The 25,149-nt window shown below is 37.9% G+C and overlaps 1 protein-coding gene across 1 annotated transcript in view; it reads left to right on the top strand.

Annotated features, from left to right (window-relative positions):
• The window catches only part of LOC150083166 (FERRY endosomal RAB5 effector complex subunit 3-like), a 1,535,539-nt gene that overhangs the window by 356,197 nt on the left and 1,154,193 nt on the right, over positions 1–25,149 (top strand). The window contains exons 7-8 of the mRNA XM_090378412.1: positions 15,291–15,391; positions 22,475–22,559. Of these exons, the coding sequence (XP_090234538.1) occupies positions 15,291–15,391; positions 22,475–22,559 (186 nt within the window). The remainder of the gene's footprint in view (positions 1–15,290; positions 15,392–22,474; positions 22,560–25,149) is intronic.

Here is a 25,149-nt window from a genome sequence, read left to right as displayed (position 1 = left end):
TCATGTATCTTTTGATGAGTATATCATTACGTCTTTTCCTATTGATGCTGCCACCGAATATATTACAAAGCAGATACTAACAGCTGCAACAGCAGCCATCCCAAAGTCTCAAATAAGAAACCATCGACATACCAATAACTGGTGGAATGGTGATTGCAATAAAGCGAAAAAGGAAAAAAATGCAGCATGGAACATCTTCCGCAAATATCCCACCACTGCCAACCTTATTAACTACAAGAAACTGAGAGCCAAAGCTCGTTTCATCCGGCGAAAGGCCAAAAAAGATTCATGGGTAAAATTCGCCTCCTCAATCAACAAAGATACTGATACCCGAATAATCTGGGAAAAAATAAAGAAGCTAAGTGGAAAATATCATGTACCACCTTCTCCTATTATTAACTGGAATGGGAAGGGGATCTCCTCTCCTGGAGAGATTGCCAATGCTTTAGGAACTGTGTTCTGTGAATTATCTGCCTCAAGTGCATATCAACAGTCTTTCCAAAAAATTAAAGCCGGAATAGAGAAAAGGAAACTGAACTTCAAAGCTAACTGCCATTTACCCTATAACCAATCATTAACAATTTCTGAACTGAAAGAAGTTATGTATACCTCAAGAAACAGTGCCCCTGGCCCTGACGGAATTTACTATATAATGCTTCAACATCTCAATCAGAAATCACTATCTTTATTGCTTAAATTTTACAATCGGATATTCTCAGAACATATATTCCCGACCTCCTGGCAACATTCTTATATAATAGCTATACCGAAACCTGGAAAAGATCACTCGATTCCGCACAATTATAGACCAATTTCTCTTACCAGCTGCTTGAGTAAGACTTTGAAAAAAATGGTTCACCATCATCTCACATGGTATCTTGAATCCCAAAACATAATCAGTAATAATCAGTTTGGTTTCCGAAAGAATAGATCATCCCTAGACCTCATGACCAAAGCCGAATCCAACATAAGAAATGCATTCATCAGAAATCAACATCTCGTCATGATATGCCTTGATATAGAGAAGGCTTTCGATACCACATGGCGATACGGCATCCTAAGAGATCTCCATTCTATTCATATGAGAGGGCACTTGCCATATTTTATTCAAAACTTTCTTCGACACAGGTCTTTCCAAGTTAAGTACCGGCAGGTTTTATCTCAAACATATATACAAGAAGAAGGAGTCCCACAGGGGTCTGTTCTTAGTGCCACTCTGTTCTCACTACGAATAAACAATATTACAAACTGCATTCCAAACACCGTTGACTCATATCTCTATGCGGAAGACCTTACCATATCCTGCCATTCCCAGAATATGAACTATATCGAGAGGCATCTACAAATATCCATAAACAACATTGAATTATGGATGACACAAAATGGATACAGACTGTCAAGCCACAAATCAACAGCCATACTTTTCTGCACAAAGCACAGAATGCATCCTGAACCTGAGTTGCACTTGGCCAATCACCCTATACCAATCGTGAACAGTATTCGGCTCCTAGGGCTAATTTTTGATAAGAAATTAAATTTCCAGGAGCACATAAAATATCTAAGAACCTCTTGCGCAAGGAAAATGAATATACTCCGGGTAATCTCCAGTACATCTTGGGGTGCAGATCGCTATACCCTGCTCCACTTGTATAAGTCCCTAATTAGATCTAATTAGGGATAATTAGATCCTAATTATCCCTAATTAAAAACAAAAAAACTTCCATTTCACCCCTCCGTTCGTTCGAAATACCTATCTAGCTGAGCCTTAAATTTATTTAGGCTATCAACTTCCACAACAAGGGATGAAAGTCTGTTTCACCAACCAACTACCCGCTGGCTAAAGGCAAATTTCCGCACATCTATTCTACATCTGTCTTTCCTCAATCTGAATTTATGCCCTCTCAGGTGATTATTCCGAGCAAGAGGAAGAATCCCATCGGCATTGACCATGCTCAAACCATTCAAGGCTTTATGCACCTCTATCAGATCACCTCGCCGGTGCCTAGTCTCCAGACACTGTAATTTGCAAAACTTAAGCCTTTTTTCGTAAGAGCAACCCTTTGTTCCATTCACTAATCTTGTTGCCCTTCTCTGTACTCGTTCCAGCAGCTCTACATCCTTCTTGAAATGAGGCCTCCAGACCTGTATACAGTACTCAAGGTGTGGCCTGACCATTGCTTTATACAAGAGAATAATTACCTCCTTATCCCTGCTAGAAAAATTCCTGTATATCATTGACAAGACACCATGAGCTAATCTTGAGCTACAACCTGCCAACCTTTGTATCGTCTGCGAACTTGGACATTAAGCTTGATATACCTTCATCAATATCATTTATAAATACAGAGAACAATAATGGACCCAACACTGAACCCTGAGGGACTCCACTAATAACATTAGTCCAAGATTAGCAGTGTCCATTGATTACCACTCTCTGTCATCTCCCCCTCAACCATCCCTTTATCCATAGCAGCAATTTGCCTCCAGTTCCACACTGCTCCAATTTGTGCAGCAGTCTTCCATGTGCAACAGTATCAAAAGCCTTTCTGAGGTTCAGATATATAATATCAAAGTTATTCCCTGCATCCAGTAGTTTTGTGACTGCATCATAGTATCCAATCAAATTGGTCAGGAAGACTTCCCCTTAAGAAAACCATGCTGTGTCCGAGCTATAACTGAAGTCTTGTCTAGATGATCCTGCAGTGCTTCTTTAACCAGTGCCTCCATTAATTTTCCTGGAACAGAAGTTAAACTCACAGGTCTATAATTACTTGTGTCAGCCTTTGATTCTCCTTTGTGAATTAGGGTCACATTTGCACATCTCCAGTCTATGGGTACCTCCCCTGAGTCCAAGGAAGCCCTCATCATTATGGCTAAGGGTTTGCTATTTGAATGTATTTGAATTTTTTCTTGCAATTTTCCAAATGCTGAAATGATCCTGCATGAATAAGAAAACAATCCTTTGCACTGCTGGTGATATATTCAATAGAGATTTTTCTGTATGTACCAAAAAAAAACAGGTGAGTGATGTGTGTGTGTGTAAGCTCGTGATGGCCAGTGAATCCTATGTGTTATGTTATATATATATCTATTTGAATAATGGCTTTAAAAGTTAGAATGAAATGAAATGAAATAAAAAAATAAATAAATATAAAGCTATCATTAGAGGCAGCAAAATGCACATCCTCCACATGATGCCTAGTACATAACCGGTAATTAATATAAAAATAAAAATAAAATTAATACATATGCCAGTAGCACGGCAAAACTGTAAAGTGAAAAATTAACATAAAAATTAAATCAATGGGGAGGGGGAAGTAAAGGTAAAAAGACTGAAACTGTAGCCGAAAGTCTCCAAATAATTTAAAATGGATTTATTATTAATTGGGTTTAGTTGAACTTCTAAATTATTTGAAGATTTTCGACTACAGTTTCATTCTTGTTACCTTTACTTCCCCCTCCCTGTTGATTTAATTTTTATGTTAATTTTCTGCTCTACAGTTTTGCCATGCTACTGGTATATGTATTAATTTTATTTTTATATTAATTATCAGTTATATATATATATATATATAAACCTGCACGTGTACCCTGTACGCATAAAAGATTATTTTATGTGAAAGTATCTCTGATGAAAATCAGAACCGTTCTAAAATTGAACAACTAGAACCGTAGTTATGAACGATGCAATGTTTTATGCTCACGCCTGCTACTTACTGTACAGTGACATTAGAGTCATACTTCGGGTCGAAATATTTATTATGAACGAGATAATGTTTTATGCTCACGCCCATGACACACACTCTACCGAATCAACGTCTGGAAGAGGCTAGCAAAATCCAACCCAATATCCTGATTAGCCATTTATCGAATAGTATGACATCACAATCATACTTCCTGCAGTTAGTACTGTAGGATGTATGATTGCAGCAATACAAGTATTTGTATTGTTGCATTTTTGTTACACTCCATTTTGAGGTGCCATTGTAGATGTTTTCACATCAATTATTTTCTGATTAGTAAAAGGGACTGAATGCAGAGGCGGATTTAACGGCGAGCACACCGGGCGCACGCCCTGGGCCCCAACCACTGAAAGGCCCCTCAAAACCCCAACTTTGCACTTTTTTCTAATGACACCAAGTTTGGTTTCATATGTGCAATTTTAATTATGTACAAGTTTACAATCGGCGGTAAAACCTGATAGTATGTTTATATTCGCTTATTTTCATTATTTCATTACTACGCTGCATACTATACACATGCTGTGTAGGCCTACATGGGTGCGCTACCACTCATCAGAGCAATAGAATCGTATTTGCTACTTTGTACTTACAAAGGTTCTCCTGCAGTGCAGATTTAGGATATACGCAAATACGCGCATATCGTATATTGTTGAAATTATATTAAGATAAAATTAATTCCTGTTGTTACATCAGCGCCTGGATTTTCGTAGTTTATAAATAATTTTTGAATTTTAATTAATTTATTGCACTATAACGAAAAATCTCTTCTCTAGTATTCTAATCATTCAGACTATTAAATTTTATATATTTCTTTTCATTGGTAGGCTACCAAGGGTAGCTAAAAAAATGAAACGACATCTATCAGGGGCTGAAAAAAGACAAATTAAAAAAAAGATGCGAATATAATATAATACATATATTATATTCAAATTTTATTGGAAATAAAACATTAATAGTACATAATATTTTTTATTTATTTTAAAAAATGGTTAACATGTATTTTTATTTTCCCTGTCTCTCTCTTTTTTTTAAGGGCCCAATATTTTCTTCTGTGCCCAGGGCCTCAACCGACCTTAATCCGCTTCTGACTGAATGCCACACTGCTACAGCTAAGTGTACTGCTGAAGTGAAATGCAGAGATTGCTGAACAATGCTGAAGTGAAATGCAGAGATTGTTGAAAGTATTGAGCAAGCCAATCTAAGAAAATAACGACAGAGGTAGCAATGAGTGCGCGAGAACAACAGACTGTCGAGATTGTGTAAAAGACAAACAGAAAATCAAGCGTTGAATTTAGCAGTGCCTTCAACCAGCAATGTCGTTGCTCCACCTAACAATGATGTACCTGATGTAACTAATCTCATCTGATCCACATTTCTCCAATTGCAGAGCAGATGAGTTTAAATGATCAAGCTCCTTTTCCTTAAGATGCCTACTATTTACATAAGAACGTGCACCAAGATTTTGAAAGAATATTTATGAAAAATGATTTATGTTCTGTATGCTATATTTGCAATTGTCTGTGGTTTGAAAACGACACAAAGAAACCAGCTGCTAAAGATATACCATTGATATGCACTGCATTTCTCGATGTTGATGTCAACGAAATCCTTATGTTTAATATCTGTAGAGAATCACTTAAGAACAAGGATCTTAGATGTTACCCAACAGCCAGTGATACTTACAATTGTTGTCTATATTTCTTCTAACAGTGACATACAGGATAGAATTAACTTCATTCATTTTGTTTGGCTGCTGTACTTGTACCGGCATACCTATGAAAATCATATCATACCCATGTTCATGAGCATCATATAATACCCGCATACCCATGATCATGAGTGGTAATTTCAATGTAAACTTTGGATTCGAAGAAACTAAACAGTTAATTATTTGACTGCAAGAAACGTTTGATATAACTCTCAACCATAATCCCTCAATTTCAACTACAATGTCAGGTACCTCAATCAAATCAACCAGAGACATTTACCTATCATAAATCCATTGTGTCTTGTCTTCCAGCTGAAATTATGAAAATTTGTGAATGATCAATAAAATATTTACAATAAAAAAGTCTTTTATTTCGTAATTAATATATACACTGAAAGGACAGAAATTGTGAGATACCTGGTTCCTGGGCAATGCGACGCTGTCACCCCTCTCACTAGTGGACAAACTTTGCAGGTATATAGGTACACTGCATTCACATAGACGGTAATTCGATGTCAGTACAGATAAACGTCATGAGTTAACTTTGAAAAAGTGATGGTAGTGGGTGCCCAACACATGGGTCACTATCGTGGAGGTGGTCAAGTGTAAAGTGTGTTAGTTTGTCTGATGGCACCAGGGGTTCCCCCCATATCCACATTGTATTCTTTGTACACAAAATGCTGTGAAGTCGAGAAAATTAAAGGTGTATGGGAAGTGGAATGTTGTGTAGTATTATGTTCTATTGTTTCTCTGACCATTTAACTATTGCCGCCTCCGTAGCCAGGTGGGAAGGAGCAGCAGTGCGTAGCACACGCTTCTTGATTAGACCGGGGTTCGAGCCCGTCACCACCAAACACGGAGGATGCGGAAAGGTCAGGGAATAACCACCGCATATCCCGGAGTAATATGGCCTTAGTTGCTAATGCTCCTAAAAACCAAATAACAAACAAACAAACATTTAACTATTGGGCCCCACCGTTGTCCACATTTTGCCATGAGGAGGCAGGTCAGGCACCCAGTAGATTATTTCAGTACTCTGCCAGGCTCTGCCACGTTATTTCCAAGGATTTCAGTTGCAAGGCCTATATATATATAAAGGGCGAACACTAGAATTTGCAAAGGCCAAAAGAGGTTTACGAGAAAGCGGTTGAATTTAGATGTTGATTAGAATTTGGTGGCATTGTTAGGGGGGCGTACTCTATCTTTAGTTAGTAGGGGAAAACTGAAGTCTGAGGGGAAACAGGTAGAAGGATGGGGACAGTAGAATAGGCATCCCCAATATATATTCCCCCCCACTCATTCATCTTTTTTCTCACACACCTGTGGGGGATGCAATGGTGTTTAATGTAAATTTAAATACTAATGCATAATAATTAAGTTAAATAAGTAAGAATATAAAAGATTACAATTGGTTTAGTGTGTACTTAACTAACATTTACGGTTTGTGTTCTTTTTCTCACACCCTTACTCTCTCATTCATTCTTCTGGCTTTCATTTCATTTGTTTGACTCTTGCTTTCTGCACTGCACTCTCTGGGCACCTCAGCTTACTGTTATTCTTCAGTTGGAGTGCAGGCCTAGCTGCAAGTTTTTACAAGTTTGTTAGTATATATAAAGTGATGTAAGTTATTATTAACTTTTTGTATTCTTTCGGCCAATTACATTTGCTCTTCCACTCATTCACTCTCTCTTTCCCTCATCTGTGTGAACAACAGCTCCTATGAAAGTGGTGCCACTGAGCAATCCTTTAACCATGAGGAAATGACTGCAGTCTTAGAACAAACTAAGAACAAGTGCCTGGGATAGATTCCCGGGAAGTGGGGAGGGATTAAAAAGGCTGCCTCTGCGTGCCCTGATCCTGAACCCATTTAAGAACTGTTTTGCACAGTTGTCTTTCCTGGGAACTGGAAGCAAGCAAACCTAAAGCTGAAATTTAAAAATCCAGATAAAACTCCCGCTGAGCTGCAGTCTTACTGACTGGCCAATAGTTTTGCTACCTCTGTATAGTAAAATTCTTGAGCATTTGTTATTGCAGAGGTTGAACCTGCAAAGTGATACAGCCCAGAGTGCCAAGCGAGTGATCAAAGCAAATTTAAAAGTGAATTTCAAAGCACCTTCTCTAGAAATAATAGTTTTCAGAGAAATTTCAAGTGTTTATTTACTAAGTTATTTATTTTCTGCTCTTCTAAATAAAGAAGTAAGGTTTTCAAAAAGAAAGGAAAAGTACCTTTCTTCTTCTTGTATGTAGAACTAACCTACATAACACACTAACCACTAATCTCTAATCGCTTGGTCATTGGTTGCACCGTTCCTGCCTCCACGAGGCAGGGCTGGTAATCTGGAGGAAAAGTTATCCTTCTGGGCTAAAAAGAGCAACTATGATTATGACAACTATCCAGCACTTGAGCCTAGACACTGATGTCATGACCTAAATGAAACCGAACGTGGCGCATCACAATCTAAGAGACAATGCAAAAATGAGAATCAGCAGAAATATCCAACGTTCCTCATATCACATTCTCTTCCTGCCAAACCTGTGAGAGCACTTTCACCATTTCTAATCTAGAAATGTTTGAAAAGTGGGGCTGGTTCTTCGAAAACGATGAAAAGACTCTGATCTGGAGATCTGCTAGTCGAAACAGCTAAGCACCAGCATTCTCAGCCTCAACTGAAATAGTTAACTTTTAGTGAAATATCCGTACAGGTCACCCCCTCATGCTACATTAAATAGTTCCAAAAGAATAATAACAAAGTGGGACCTGATGAATGTCACTGAAGATGAGATACTGGAAGAACTACAAGATCAAAAAGTAGTTCAAACAAAGTGGATAATGATTAAAAAAGATGAAGTTGTTCCCACTAGGAACATCATTCTCACGTTTGGTACACCAACCTTACCATCATGTGTGAAAGCCTATAACCTTAATTGCCGAATACGTCCCTACATCCCAACCCAATCAGATGTTTCGAGTGTCAAAAATTTGGACATCGCAAAAGTATATCGAGGAGACACCATCAACCCGAACTGCGGCTCCAAAGCTCATACACAAATGGACTGCAATGAAGAAATGCCACAATGCCCAAACTGCAAAGGCCAGCATCCAGCATACTCAAAAGCATGTGAAGTCTGGAGGGTATGAAAAGAGATTCAGAAATACAAAATTGAACAAAAGCTCACTTACCAGGAAGCTAGGAAGAAAGTTATGCTCAGCATGCCAAAAAATACCAGTCAGCTGCAACACAAACGGCAGTCACAGTACCTCAATCCATCTCAATTGCCAGTTGGGCTCGATCGGCAATTGAGATGGATGCTATTATCCCCGCAGCAGCCAGCTACAGAACAATGTAAAGTGACTTATGCTAGCGATATTCTGCTAACAGTCCCACCAACTGCAACTAATACTCTGCCAGAAACTTATAAATTGAAAGCTTAAGCCCCAAAAATTGCATATGTGTGGCAGTAACCCAGGAGAAATGTACCAACTGTGTGGTGCTACACTCAGAGAGGTGGAGAATGAAAAAGACGTGGGGGTAATTGTGTAGTAGGATATGATATTGATGATGGTATATCAGGCTTAATGTCCAAGTTTGCAGACGATACAAAGGTTGGCAGGGTTGTTAATGACACTAATGGCAGTACACTGCTGCAACAGGATCTAGAAAAGTTGAGCAGATGGGCTGAGAGGTTGCAAATGAAGTTTAACATTGACAAATGTAAAGTACTACATATGGGAAGCAGTAATCCCAGAGTAACATATCAACTCTGTGGTACCACACTGACAGTGGTAGCAAATGAAAAGAACCTGGAGGTAGATGTGCAGGCAGATATGAAGTTTTCTGAGCAGTACAGACAGTCTGCAAGAGTAGCTCATGGTGTCTTGTCAATGATATACAGGAATTTTTCTAGCAGGGATAAGGAGGTGATTATCCCCTTGTATAAGGCAATGTTCAGGCCATACCTTGAGTACTGTATACAGGTCTGGAGGCCTCATTTTAAGAAGGATTTAAAACTGTTGGAACAAGTACAGAGAAGGACAAGATTAGTGAATGGAACAAAGGGTTGCTCATACGAAGAAAGGTTTAAGTTTTAAGTTTAGGTTTAAATTAAGTTTTGCAAATTACGGTGTCTGGAGAGTAGGCACCTGCAAGATGATCTGATCTGGTTGAGGTGTATAAAGCCTTGAATGGTTTGAGCATGCTCAATGCAGATGGGGGTGCCTCCGTAGCCAGATGGGCAGGAGCGGCAGTGCATAGCACACGCTTCTTGATTAGACCAGGGTTTGAGCCCATGACCACCAAATACGGAGGATGCGGAAAGGTCAGGGAATGACCACCACATATCCTCGGAGCAATATAGCCTTTGTTGCTAATGCTCCTAAAAACCAAATAACAACAACAACAATGCAGATGAGATTCTTCCTCTTGCTCAGAATAATCGCCTGAGAGGGCATAAATTCAAATTGAGGAAAGACGGTTGTAGGATAGATGTGCGGAAGTTTGCCTTTAGCCAGCGGGTAGTTGACTGCTGGAACAAACTTCAATCTGCCATTGTAGAAATTGATAGCTTAAATAGATTCAAGGCAGAACTTGACAAACATTTGGAGCGAGTGGATGGGTGAAATAAGGGTGTGTTTTTTTTTTTTTTTTTGGCTGATGCTATATAAGCTTGCTTTCTTGCATCATGTGCCTTTGCTAATAATGAAGTTCTCTGGGCAGTACAGAAGGGCTGCCAGAGCAGGTCATGGAATTTTGTCAATGATATATAGGATTGCTAGAAGAGAAAAGGAGGTGTTATACCTTTGTATAAGGCAGTGGTCAGGCCACACCTTGAGTACTGCGTAAAGGTTGGAGGCCTCATTTTAGGAAGGAGACAGAGTTGCTAAAACGAGTACAGAGAAGGGCAGCAAGATTGATGAGAGGAACAAAGGGATTCTCTTGATAGGAGAAGCTTAAATTCTGTAAGTTGCAACATCTGAATACTAGGCACCTGCGAGGTGATCTGATCGAGGTGTACAAGGTCTTGAATTATTTGTGCAGGCTCAACATTGATGGGATACTTCCACTTACTCATTACTCAAATCACAATAAATTTAAGGCTGAACTAGACAAACATTTGAAGTTACCGGATGAGTGAAATGGGAAGGTTTTTTTTTTTTTTTATTATTTAATGACTGATGTTCTATAAGCTTGCTTTCTGTATCATATGCTTCAACTAATTCTAATACATACCTCAGGTTTTCAAGATACATTTATGCACACTTAAACATTCGCATGAGCATAGGTTGGGGGGGGTAGTTTCCCAAGGGTCAATTTGGGTAGCTGAGTTAGTCATACTTTGAATTATGATTTCAATTTGATAGTTTGCCACTGTACAAGAGATCAGCATATCACATTATGGATGTTATCTATACTGTAAATGAGTGCTTGTGTGGAAGAGTAAATGCCAGAAGTGTGCATTAATGTATGAGTGAATGTGTGTTGATGCATGCGCACTTATGTGGAAGACTAAAATGGCTGATTCTTGTTCAGATTTTTACGATTACATAAATGTGTGTTGAGTATTTGGTGGGCACATGGTTGGATGTTTGCATTGTCTGTATGTGAGTCTGGTGTATGCATGCCTCTTAGGTTGCCTGTGTAAATGAGATGTGTATGCTAAATTGCTGTATTTGTGTGTGTATGTAAGTTCGGAAAAGTAACATATTTTGATTGTTCTTGGATAGGATACTGTAAGACGGGAAAAAATGTGTGTGATGTCTATATTCATGGTTCTGTGACAAGTGGCTGCAAGTGTTGTGTGACTGGATGAGTGAATGAGAATGTCCACATTAATTGTTTGAATGTGCAATCTGCATATGTGTTTGTACAAAAAAGAAAAAATTATAATTCCAGGTTAAGATGTGTAATTATGGTATGAATGTTTGGTCATGTGTAAAAAAGTGTGTCATTTTGTTGTTCATATTCAGGGTGTTGTGGTCCAGTCTGTGTGTAAGCCGATGAGTGAAAATGGACAAGCGAATGAGTGAAAGTTGTAACCTATCTAATTTCTTGCACCTTGATGTAAAAAAGAAGTACTTGTAGATGTGACAGGTGTGTGACTGACTGGAGTCTGTGTGTTGTTTCACAGGCACTGCCTTTCCTCCTCCAACTTGACTGCAGTGGAAGTAACCTACCCAAGAAACCACCATGCGCTTGCTAATGCTGTGCTGTTTATTTTTCTTACACGGCATGATGTGGGATGCTGTTTCAGCTGGAAGATCAGTGTGTGAGGTTTCCTGACCAAAAATATCTACTTGGGGTGCCCTGGCTCTGCGACATTAAATCCATTATCATGAAAACCAGAGCATTGCCTATTCCTTCCAATCCTCACATCACCTGGTGGGCCCTATCACCCTAAATGTGTGATAACTGCTGCTCTTAACAGTCCTCCCTGTGGAGGGTGGGTTACCTCTTCAGGAGTCTCCCTGTTTCTTCTGATTTCCTGGTGGATGTCTTCCTGTCATCCACCTTCCTTTGCATTCACCTATCCTCCAACAAAAACTTCACTCTTTTATTTTTTTATGGACCCTCCCTGGGAAGCTCAGATGATGCTACATTTGCCTGGCCAAAGACCTTGTAATCCTACTTCCTGATCCACCTGAAAATTAGTCTACAGAAGTTCAAATCTAATGTCAACAAATGTCTTCTTTCATCTCAACCTCCAACCAAAGCACGGTACTAAGTACACCTAATTCTCTTTTTGCACGAACTTTTTTTACACAAATTTGATTTAACACGAATTCAAAATAAATATTTCAATCTCTTTTTACGCGAGTCATTTTGATTTAACACGATTTCTATGAATTTTTTTTGCCTAAATTCTAAGAATTTTTTTTTATTTGTGGCATATTAGTATCATTTCTATATTACACGCACCAATCGATTAGTGTGATTATCAGCTATTTATTAGTGTGATAGATTAGCTAGCATGTGTGTTTTGAAATGCGTGCTTTTGTTTACCAATGTGTACATCTAGGTATCTATGAATCATCAACGTTTTTATTGAATTTGGTGCACATATACGGTATTCGGTATTCGTGCATTGTATCTTCGAAAGACATTTAGTAGTAAGCTCTATTTCAAAGTGAAAGAATCTTTAGTGAAATTTGTGCACATATAAATTTATTAATTTTGCCTATAGTCAATAAATTGTAAGTTTACAAATTTTTCATACTTTTTTTATTAACTATAACTGAGATATTTTTCGGTAGCCCTTATATAATGTCGAATAATTCGCCTATTACCAAAATGAAAAGGAAAGCGAGTTCTTTGGAACTTAAAATTCAAATTTTAGATCGTCTTGTAACTGGACAAGGGGCTACGTCTGTAGGAAAGCATTTTGGTGTACATGAAGCTACCATAAGAACTATTAAGAAAAATGAAGCTGCAATTAGGAAGTCGGTATGTTCTGGAACAAAAGTAAGTGTTAATTCATTATCATATACAAGAGATATTGTCAAGGAAAAAATGGAAAAGGCTCTGGTAATATGGATAGAAGATCAGTCACAAAAAAGAGTACCAGTAGATGGAAATGCCATCAAGCAAACAGCACTAAGAATTTACAGACAGATTAAAGAAAAGAAGCCAACCACTTCATCTCAAACAAAAAACAGAAAGTTAAACAGAAAGTATGAATTTTCTGCGAGTACAGGTTGGGTGATAGGGTTTCTTAAAAGGAATGCTCTTCCTAATATAAAAATTAAAGGTGAAACTGCATCTGCAGATGAACCGGCCACTAAAGTATTCCCGCAGGAACTTGCAAAAATTATTGAAGACGGAGGATACACTCCTGATCAAGTGTGGAATGCAGATGAAACTGGTTTCTTCTGGAAACGAATGCCGAACAGAACGTATGTAGCCAAATCGCAGAAAACTGCTGGTGGTTTTAAGGTAGCTAAGGATCGTGTGACCTTGTTATTTTCCTCCAACGCTTCAGGAGATCGTATGTTGAAACCACTGCTGGTAAATCGAGCCCTAAACCCACGTTCAATGAAAGGTGTAGATATCAATAAACTGCCTGTTCACTGGATGTCAAACAAGAAGGCCTGGGTGACAACTGCTATCTTTACAGAATGGTTCAACAAATGTTTCGCTCCAGAAGTCAGATGTTATATGAATTTGAAAGGTCTCGAATTTAAAGTTCTTCTGATTTCTTGACAATGCACCCGGCCATCCTGTCTTGGAACACCCAAACATACAAATTTTATTTCTGCCACCTAATACTACATCTTTGATACAACCGCTAGACTAAGGTATAATTGCGACAATTAAAACATACTACGTAAAACGAACATTCCAACACGTTTTGGACAAACTGAATGATAAACACTAACAGTCATTAATGTGTGGAAGAAATTCTCAATTATGGATTGTATCAATCAAGTTGGATTAGCGTTAACTGAATTAAAACCAGCAACTTTAAATGCGTGTTGGAAAGCAGTTTGGCCACAATGTGTAAAAAGCAAAGATCCCATCATCCCTAATACGACCGAATTTCCCTACATCATTACAATGGCACACAAAATTGGTGGAGAAGGATTCGATGATCTATCGTTTGAAGATATTGATGAATTGTTAACCGACAAAGCCCTAAGCAAAGATGAAATATTAGAGGTTGTCCTTGGGACTCCTTATCCCACAGAACGTAGTGATAATGAAGAAAATGATTCTGTTCTAAATGCAGATTTAATAAAAGAAGGTCTGGAACTGGCCAGAAAATTAGGTAATCATTTTGTCAAACATGATCCTAATGAAGAATGCACTGGGAAGTTTCAATGTGAACTGAAGTTGTTGACAGCCTCTTACAGAGAATTATATAACGGCCTAACCAAAACACGAACACAACGATTAATAACTGAATTCGTTCGTAAAAACCGGTGAAACATCAGCACCAGAGGAGACTCGTGCTGATTTTTCTCAAGAGATTACAGATAGAATTTCATAATAGAGGAAGAAGACCATGTCCACAACATTTCTAGTGATATTCCAGTCGTACGCAAACGTATGCGCCGTTTATTATCAGAAAGTGAAAATGAATAAAATCTTATGTGTAAAACAGATTTTTTTTGTTCATGAAGAATTTTTTTCATTTCATATGCATACAAATTTACTTTAATACATTTTCATTACATATTATTACATGTGTATTTTGTTGAAATAAAATAATAAGCTTAAAACGAATATTTTTATGTGTTTTATTTTAAATTATTTTTACGGATTTTTTAGATCCGGAACCAATCGTCTTTCCTTCCATAAATACAATGTCTTTTTTTACACGTATTTTTCAGGAACGTATCTATCGTGTAAAAACAGAATTAGGTGTACTATAGGTTCTAATGCCTCTCGTGTTTGGGGTTTTCATAAAAAAAAAAAAAAAAAACCCTCCACTTAGTTGGGATGCCAGCTAGGGAACTGTAGTGTTCATAGGTCCCTAGGCTAAATGACTAGTTCAACAGCAGACCCCACAACTGCATACACTATCTGGCCTTTGCAGAGTTTGTATTTTGTTTCACTGTATACAATGCAGAGTTAGGGGTTGACGGCAGTGCTATCTGCAACACTCTAAACGCTGTATAGGTGGACTGTGTAGAATTTAAAAAAACAGCTTTTGTGTAGAATTTAAAAAAACAGCTTTTGTGTAGAATTTAAAAAAACAGCTTTTGTGTAGAATTTAAAAAAACAGCTTTTGTGTAGAATTTAAAAAAAAACAGCTTTTGTATAGAATTTTAAAAAAAAGAGCTTTTGCATATAATTTAAAAATGAGCTTTTTTTTTTTTTGTTAATAACCCATTTTAAATTTAGGCAGTGTATTAGGGGTGTTTCTGAAGCTGTCCTATCTAGTGCAGATTCAGGTTGGACTCCACAGCCACATCATATGGAAGAGAGTTTTACAATTCATCTTGGTAAGAGTCATTAACAAATAAATTAAGTGGATATTATTTTTACGTTCCATAGAAAATGAAGACAAATGGTACTTAGCTGGCATTGGAAGGAGGGAGAAGAAATTTTATGAGGGTGAAAGTTCTCACTTTATTTTGATGTGGTCATCCACTGGTATACATGAAATAAAAGAGAAGGCTTGCTTTTTTTTTTTTTTTTTTTTTTGATTATCCTTTCTTCTCATACACTACTAAATATATGTGTACAAAAATAAATTATTACAATAAACAGATAAGCTGAAAGCAGATAGCAAAAGTAATGAGAATTCTTAAAATTACTAGCATACCATATTGATGTTGTGGTACACTTGGAATGTTATTAATTTTTCTATCACTGTTTTTATATTTTAAACTTATGTTTTTTTTTTTTTTTGTTTTTTTTTTTTTGCTTTATTAAATAAACAATATCTACATGTGGATCTAATTTTTGAGCAATGCCAAACCTATTAGTTGCCTGTAGTCCATTCCTTCATATTGCACAGCTTGCAGCCATCAAATCAGTTTAAGTATTATATCTCCCACCCCTCCCCCGAGCTTAAAACCAGCATGTCAAAAATATAGTTTCATATTGATTTTTAAAAATATCTGGTTTTAATAATATTCCATTTTTTGTTTTGCTTTCTAATGATATATCTTCCTAAATATTTAATGCTATTTTTGCAACCACATAATTATTGTTATTTGTGTCTTGTAATAGGGTTGAATTTTCAAATTTAATTACAAATGTTAAAAAAAAAAAAAAAAAAAAAATTAAGCTGTAAAAAGAACTGTTCAACAAATTAAATCCCGTTTTTGAGAAATTCATAAATAGTGGTAATCAGTTTTTTTTTTTTGCAGTCTACTTCTCATGAGAACCCAGGTTTGAAAATTTTGACATTTTGTCTATTTTTGCCTTTTCAACAGTGAATTTTCAATAGTAGCAGGCTTTAGGAGTGTGCTTGTGTGGAATTTTGTAGATAAATGCTTTAAGAGATTAATGTGCTATTTTTTTACTTTTTCTCAACATCAGAGTAAAACTTTCAAAAATCAAATCAGAATAAAAAAAAAAAAAAACACTGAAAAAATTTGTAAATAAAACATTATTTTTAATCTGAATTCAAGAAAATTTTAAATTTTCTTGAATTCAGATTAAAAATAATGGCTTTTGTAAGCAGATATCTGAAGATGCAATCTTCTGCTCTGATTTTCAAAACTATTTTCATGCTTCTGTCTGTTATTATTATTATATTATTTCTCCCTGATTGGGGGTTCCACCTCGTGACGGGTATTGCTACCAAGTACACAGGGTGGTTGTTGTTGTTATGTCTGGTGTTATTGTTGGTTGAGTAACTCTCTGACTATCCTACAGGTGTTAAGGATTGTGACTTTCTGGAGTTCCTTGTAGGTGTTTGCTGGGAGACCTATTGCTGCTAGGCTGTTATGTAGGATCTTTGGCACCCCATACCTGTGGTTGACACGATGATCGGGATGGTCATTACTTGTTGCATATGCCACATCTCTTTAATCAATATCTACATGTGTCTTATGTTTGTGTACTTCCTGATTTTTTCCCCATGAGTTTTCTGCAGGTTGTCAGTGTTGGGTACCGCTATGTCTATCAGATAGGTAGCTTCTTTCTTCTTGTCCACAAGGGTTATGTCTGGTCTGTTGTGCGGGATTGTCCTATCTGTTATTATGGCGCGGTCCCAGTACAACTTGTGGGTTGGGGTCTCTAGTACTGGCTGGGGTTCGTACTTGTAGTACGGTACACTTTCTTTGATCAACTGGTATTTCCTTGCTAGCTTCTGATGTATTATCCTGGCTACCTGGTCGTGTCTATGAGTGTACTCAGTCTGGGTGATCACCTTGCATCCCGTGGTGATGTGTTGGATCGTTCACATGTGTCTTTGAACACCCCTGGCTCCTTGGCGATGTATTTTCTATAGTTCCCGGTGTTGATTACCTGGTCTTGGATGGCGAGCATGAATCCTTCAGGTTAATTATCGCTGTCTTCTGTTGCTCGATGAGGTTTATCAGGCCCCTTCCTCCTTCTTCCTGGGAAATTTTCAGTCTCTCCACGGCAGATTTCGGGTGGTGTTGGCAGCTCTTGGTCATCATTGTCCTTGTCTTTCTCATGATATCCTCCAGCTCAGTATTAGTCTATGACCCTGAAGGAGTATGTTAGCAGTGGACTGCATAGGTGTTAATGGCTTTAACTGTGTTCCCTCCATTCAGCTTTGCTTTCAGCAGGCTTCTGAGTCTCTGATGGTATTTTTCAGTCAGGCAGGCCTTAATTTCCTTGTGCTTTAACCTCCAAGCCTGCATCATCCCCCACTATTTGTAGGCCTCTCCCTCTGCCATAACTTCAATCTCTTTACCAGTCTGCAGCTGGTAGTTTCGGTTGACTAATTTTCCCTGGTGCAATCTGTGGGTCTTGCATTTGTCTAGACCAAATTCCATCCTAATGGAATTGCTGAATTCTTTGGTGATCTGGAGTAGTTGCTTCTCAGTTCCTGCGTAGAGCTTGATGTCATCCATGTACATCAGGTGGGTGAGGGTGTACAGGTTCTTTCTTCCTTCTTTGAGTTTATATCCGTACTTGCTACTGTTGAGCATGGTAGATAGCGAGTTAAGTGCTAGACAGAACCAGAATGGGCTCAGGGCATCTGCCCTGAGCCCATGGTTGTGAGGTTTTTGACCTTAATGGTGGTACTCCATTTCGCCATTGTTTCTCCTAGGAAGTTTGTCACTATCGGATTGACTTTGTAGATGTTCAGCGCCTCTATTAGCCAGCTATGAGGCAAGGAGTCGAAGGCCTTGTGGTAATCGATGTAGGCTGTGTACATGTTGCGGCACTTCTTGTAGGCTTGCTCCCTAACTGCAGCAGCTATGGTTAATTGCTCCTTGCATCCTTTGCTCAGCCGCTTGCATCCTTTCTGCTGTTCGGCCATTATGTTCTGGCTCTCCAAGTGGTCTGATATCTTCCTGGTTATGCAGCTGGTCAGGATCTTGTACATTGTTGGGAGGCAGGTGATTAGCCTATATTTCTCCGGGTTTCGTGTATCTTCTTCTTTAGGCTTCAGATATGTGATTCTTTGAGTGAGAAACTTCGGGATTGTCTCTGGGTGCCTTATCGTTTGGGTGAACTGCTCTGCCAGATGCTTGTGTGTGCAAGTGAGCTTCTTGTACCAGGTAGTTGTGGACATTATCTATTCCTGGAGTTCGCCAGTTGTGAGAGTTCTTGATCATCTGTTTTACTTCTTCTTCCCGAATTTCCCACCCTCTCATTTCTTGTACGTGCTAGGTGCCTCCGTAGCCAGGTAGGCAGGAGCACACACTTCTTGATTAGACCAGGGTTTGAGCCCATGACCACCAAATACGGAGGATGCAGAAAGGTCAGGGAATGACCACCGCATATCCCCGGAGCAATATGGCCTTAGTTGCTAATGCTCCTAAAAGCCAAACAACAACAACTTGTACGTCCTTGGTTTTCTTGCGTTCTAGTTCTATCCAGGTGGCTCGGTTATGTCTTCCTTCCCTGCTCCATATGTTTCCCCAGAACTCCTCAATCGTCTTCTTCTTCTTCTTCTCAGGCGGTCTGTTCCCTTCTTTCCCATATTCTTCGAGATTCCTGCAGAAGCCTCTTTGGTCCTCATCGAAGATTTGGTTGTTCTTTTTCCTCTGGGAGCTCTCTTTGTATTGGCGTAATCTCTTGCTGAGTGCAAGGAGGTTCTGCTTCAATGTGTCCAAGTACTCTTCTATTCTCTGATTTTTTTGTCTCATGTTTGCTGTGGATGCTGTCTCTCTTGAGGATGCTCTTCACTTTTCCAATTAATTTCTTACCCCTGTTGCCCCGTTGGTACTGGGTCAATTGACCTATCTTGACTCTTTATTCTTCTATCTTCTGCTGAAGTTTGCTTTCCCAAGCTGGTGGTTCCTTCTGTTTTCGGTTCTTCTGCTGCTGGTCTCTCGCTTCTCTTCCATTAATCCAAATGGGTTGCACAGATAGTTCTCAGATGGTTTGCATTAGTGCATATAGCAACTGTGTTTTTGTACACACAGGAGCAGATTAAGGCCTTCCAGAGTCTTAAGTACTAAAAGTATTGTGATTTAAAATAGCTTCTTTCTCGATTTTCTGATTGTAAAATCCTTGATTAGATCATCAAAAGTTATTCAATGAAGCATGTCTGCTTCAATACAGAGTAGAACAAGTGAAATAAAATTGGCCTAATACATTGAGAACAACAATATATCAGGATAATTTGTCTGAGGATTTTTCATTCTTTTTAGCTGAAAAAAAGAATGCTCTTCAGAGCAGTTAGTAATCATCTGTGTTAAGAAAATACACAGAGCAATCTGTAAATTTGGAAGTGCATGTTGTATTTCAACTTTCAGTATTAAGTCATGAAAATCAATGTGATTAATTTATTTTTTCCTATAATATTATACTGTACACATATATAACTGCGAAATTGTTGTAGTTCTTCCAGAAAGATTCGTTTTCAAGTCAACAGGGTATGATTCAACTAGATTTTGGGAATCTTGTAAATTTTGGTCATCAGATATGTTCATATTGGTTAGACTATTTAATGCTTCTTTGCCTTTTCATCTCTTCTTTTCATTTCATCTTTTCATTTCTTCACCTCTTCATTTCATATCTGCTTGAAGTGTATCATTTATATCACTAAAAGCATATATATGAAACTTTTCTCTAGGATTTTCAAAAATAATTCTGATATCATATACTTGGATTTCAGGAAAGCTTTTGATAGTGTTGCACATAAAAGGCTGCTGTACAAATTGGAGCAGTATAGCATTAAGGGAAAGTTGCTGCTATGGATAAAAGGATGGTTGAGTGGGAGAAGTCAGAGAGTGGTAACCAATGGACACTGCTCATCATTGGCTAATATTTTTACTGGAGTCCCACAGGATTCGGTGTTGGGACCATTGTTGTTTTCTATATTTATCAGTGATATTGATGAAGGTATAACAGGCTTAATATCCAAGTTTGCAGATGATACGAAGGTTGGTAGGGTTATTAATGACGGTATGCTGCTGCTACAACAGGATCTGGAAAGGTTGGATTGAGAGGTGGCGACTAGAGTTTAACCTTGAAAAATGCAAAGTACTGCATATGGGTAGCAGTAACCTCAGAGTAGCATATACCAACTGTGCAGTACTACACTCAGAGTAGTGGAGAATGAAAAAGACCTGGGGGTAATTGTGCAATCAGATATGAAGTTTCCTGAGTAGTGCAGACAAGCTGGCTGTTAGAGCAGATCATGGGGTCTTGTTAATGATATACAGGAATTTTGCTAGCAGAGACAAGGAGGTGATTATCCCTTTGTATAAGGCAATGGTCAGGCCACGGTGGGTGCTGTATACAGGTCTGGAAGCCTCATTTTATGAACGATGTAGAGCTGCTGCAACTAGTACAGAGAAGGGCAATGAGATTTGTGAGGGGGAACAAAGCGGTGCTCTTACCTAGAAAGTCTTTACTTCTGCAAATTGCAGCGTCTGGAGTCTAGACACCTATGGAGTGATCTGATTTAGGTGTTTAAGGCTTTGAATGGATTGAGTATGCTCAATTCTCATGGGATTCTTCCTCTTGCTTTTGATATACACATGAGGGGCACAAATTCAAATTAAGGAAGGATGGTTGCAGTATACATGTGCAGAAGTTTGCCTTAAGCCAGAAGTTTTGGAGGTGGATTGCTTGGATAAAAATCAAGGAATAACTAGACAATCTATTTGAGGGGATAAAGAGGTGAAATGGGTGGTGTCTTGTTTTTTTGGCTGATGCTGTATAAGCTTAGTTTCCTGCATTATTTGCCACTACTAATGCTGATGCTAATATTTTCTATGTACATTCACAATGAGTTATATTTGGGAGATAAATTATGTTGTGATAACTGAGAAGAAAGTGGAGGAGAAACTGTTGAAGATAAAAGTAAGTAAAGTACTTGGGGCTGATGGTCTATCAAATTATGTTACAAGAAGCATCCAAAGAGGTATGCTACCTGTTAGCTATAACAGTATAAGCATCATTGATGCAGAGTTGGTCTCTGTGGATTTGAGGTATATAAATGTCTCTACAATTCACAAAGGGGATGAAAGAGCGAAGTGAGTAATTACAGATCTGTAAGCATGACAGATCTGTAATTACTGATTTCATTGACGTGTTTCGGGGAAAATAATACATTCACTACATAAAGAAGTAATACAGGGCTATCTAGACAGGAATGCAACTACACAGAGTCACTGCATGAATTTTTTAAGAGGCAGTTTTGACTCACTGGGTACTATGATATGGTAACAAAAGATCTGGATGCTAAAAAATTTTGACATCACATACTTAGATTTCAAAAAACCTTATTATATTGTTCCACATGGAAGACTGCTGTACAAATGGAAGAAGTGTGGCATTTGGCATAAGTTACTACTATTGATAAATGAATGATTAAGGGGAAGAAGACAGAGAGTGGTTGTCAGTGGGCACTGCTCTTCTTAGACTCATGTTATTAGTGGATTACATCAGTGTTCAGTGCTAGGTCCATTGTTATTTTTAATATTTGATGAATGCACATCAGGCTTAATGTCTAAATTGTCAGGGTGTTAATGACAGTTATCAGGGTGCAACAAGATCTGAAAAAAATTAGGCATATGGACTGAGAAGTAGCAATTGAAATTTAACACAAATGAAAATTACTGTAATGTGTAGCAATAATGCCATTTATCTGGGATTACTGCTATCCATATGTGATTCAAGAATGAAAAAAGTTTGATGATATATTTTGCAGTCAGATATGAAGATCCTCGAGCAGTGCAGCTGGGCTGCTTGTATAAATCTTGGGTTCTTTCATTGATATATGGGATTACTGCCAGAGAAGGAGGCTATTATTCCGCTTCACGATTTCTATTTTTAGTATTGTCTTGTAAACTTTTCTGGCATACCTTTTGCTTTTAGTTTGAGTTCCATTTTGATAAAATGAGTTAGTTATTAAATCAATTACCTTTGATATAAACTGTAAACGGATTGATAAATCTCTTGAATTTTTTCAAATCTAGGATCACAGTTGAAAGTAATGCATAATTTGAGACTCTTATCAGCGAGCGTGTTGGATATGTGTAAGCATAAACTGAACAAAATGGGGTAAGTGAATTTAGTATTGCAGTCTTACTTTTTTACAGTTAAATATTTAAAGTCTTTCTGAGAATACATTTCTGTATTGCCTTTTCATTTAAAATGAGATGGCGAGAGAATTGAACACAAATCATGCTGTGGCTTGGAGTTTGGATTACTTTTATGATATTATTTGTGATTCTTTTAGCTTTCTTTCAGGTTAAACACTATTAATGGTATTTTAAGTGTCTTTGATACCTTGATTAATAAAAACATTTTAGAACTTCATTTTAAATATGATTTCTGTGCTCCTAAGGTAATATAGTCCCTAATGCATATATGGCATGATAAAATCTACATACTGTCAAACTGTTTCACTTTTTAACTGTTGCAATGGAAACTCTTCTGGCATTTTTTACATTTGCTTAATGTCAGTTCAAGAGAGAAATTGTATCACAGATATGTGTTCAACCATTAGACAAAAATACGACTTAAAGTTCCACCCAATATGAAGTGCCAAAATAAAATTAGTTTCAGGATACAGTTATAACATCAAAAATAATTACAATCGTAGCAGTAAGTGCTATAATAGAAAATTTACAGAAGAGACAAAGTATTGCAAGAATCTTACACCATTATGTATAGTGTAAGATTTAGTATTGGCCATCAGTGCAAGCAAGCCAAAGTCTTTTTGCCTTTATCCAGGAGGCTTTTTAATGTCCCCAAACTGTTGGCTTCGACTACCCATGAAGACAATTTATTTATTTTTAGTTAAATGTAAACTATCCACAATCTAGACTATAGTTCATCCTGCTTATTTTTAATTTATACCCGTAGTTCGTGTCATTTAACACCCAACTTTCACTTTTATTCATTTCACTCTTCCCTATCAGAACCTTTTAAACCTGATTTAGATCCCCTCTAAAGTACCTCATAAAAATAGTAGATACCTAGTCAAATCTGTGCACACACAAAAAAAAATGTAGTCTTGTTTTTGTGTGTGTCTTCCTTCCAGAGAGTAGGAAGGGAGGATGGGTTATGCTGTTATTTAAGAAACACATAAAATCGAAGGAAGTGCATCCAGTTGATATGGGTGGACAGTGCAATGCTGAGTCAGTTTGCTGTGATGTAAGAACTGGGAAAGAGAAAATGAGAGTGGGAGTGTGTTATAGGCTTAATGACTCTGGTGAGTACAACAGACAATTCTGCAAAGGAATAGTCGGAAAGTAACTCAGAATGTCTTGTAATGGGGGGTTTTAACTTTTCACATATTGACTAGAACTTGTGGGTTGGTCACTCGCACACTAGCAAGACTTTTGTGGTATCGGAGAATTGTTTTCTACAGCAATATGTTCAAGGGGCAACCAGCGGGAGTAATACTCTTGATCTGATTATCAGCAGTGATTATTCATGCATTAAGAATTTGCAGATAAACGAACCACTAGGTGACAGTGAATAGTGATGTGGGATTTACTTAGATGTAACTACCATCAAGGTTAAAGGGAAGGGTTTTTGTTTTCGTAAAGGTGACTACAGCGGAATGAAATGATGATGTATGTCGAAAGGAGCGAATTCTAAATGGGAAACCTTCAAGGAATTAATCTTGGAAGCTACTAGACTTTTCATACCAACTAAGATTTAGAGTTCAAGATTTAGACTTAAATGGATGTCAGATGAACTAATGACGCTCGTGACACAGAAGAAAAATGTGTGGGATGCATATAAATTATCAAGTGACACAGAAGTCTATGGAAGATACAAGCTAGCCTGTAATCAAGTCACAAAGGAGGTTCCACTGTATAGAATTTAAATACTGTCTCAGACCATTGTAGTCGTGTTTACGAAAGCAAAAATCCTTGCCTTTACCCCTGATGGTAGTTACCTCTTTGAGTAAATCGCACTTCAGCACACTGTGGTCACTGCCACCTAGTGGTTCCTTTATCTGAAGATTCTTAATGCATGAAGAATCACTACTGATAATCAGATCAAGAGTATTACTCCCTCTAGTTGCCTCCCAAACATGCTGATGTAGAAAACAATCATCCAATAAATCCACAAAGGCCTTGTTAGTGTGTGAGTGACCAACCCACAAATTCCAGTCAATATCTGGGAAATTAAAATCCCCCATTATAAGACTCTCTGATTTACTGGCCCACTCTAACTCCCTGTACAGTTTCTTATAATACTCATCAGGGTCATTAGGCCTATAGTACAGTCCTACTCTCAATTTTGATCTCCCAATGCTTATGTCACACCAAACTGACTTGACACTGCACTGTCCAGCGATGTCCACTGGCTTCACTTCCTTGGATTTTATGTATTTCTTAACTAATAGCATAACCCCTCCTCCCTTCCTATCCCGGCTATCCTTTCTGTAGACATTGTACTCCCCAAGTTCCAGTTCTGCATTCCTTATATCTGTACGACACCACGTCTCTGAAATCCCAACAATATCTGCCTTTGATGATTTGAGCAATACCTCAAATTCATCAAATTTATTTACTAAACTCCTAGCATTGGTGTACACGCTAGTATACATGCACCTGTTCTTTTTCTTAGCTACCCTAACACAACCCATGTGTTTACTTGTACCCCAATGATTCCGAGCACTCTCTGAAAT

Source organism: Mastigoproctus giganteus, chromosome 7, assembly GCF_048544385.1.
Source record: "Mastigoproctus giganteus isolate SK-2022 chromosome 7, ASM4854438v1, whole genome shotgun sequence".
In the NCBI taxonomy this organism is placed as follows: Eukaryota; Metazoa; Arthropoda; class Arachnida; order Uropygi; family Thelyphonidae; genus Mastigoproctus; species Mastigoproctus giganteus.
Note: the sequence above shows the minus strand (reverse complement) of the source record. Positions and strands in the feature narration are given on the sequence as shown.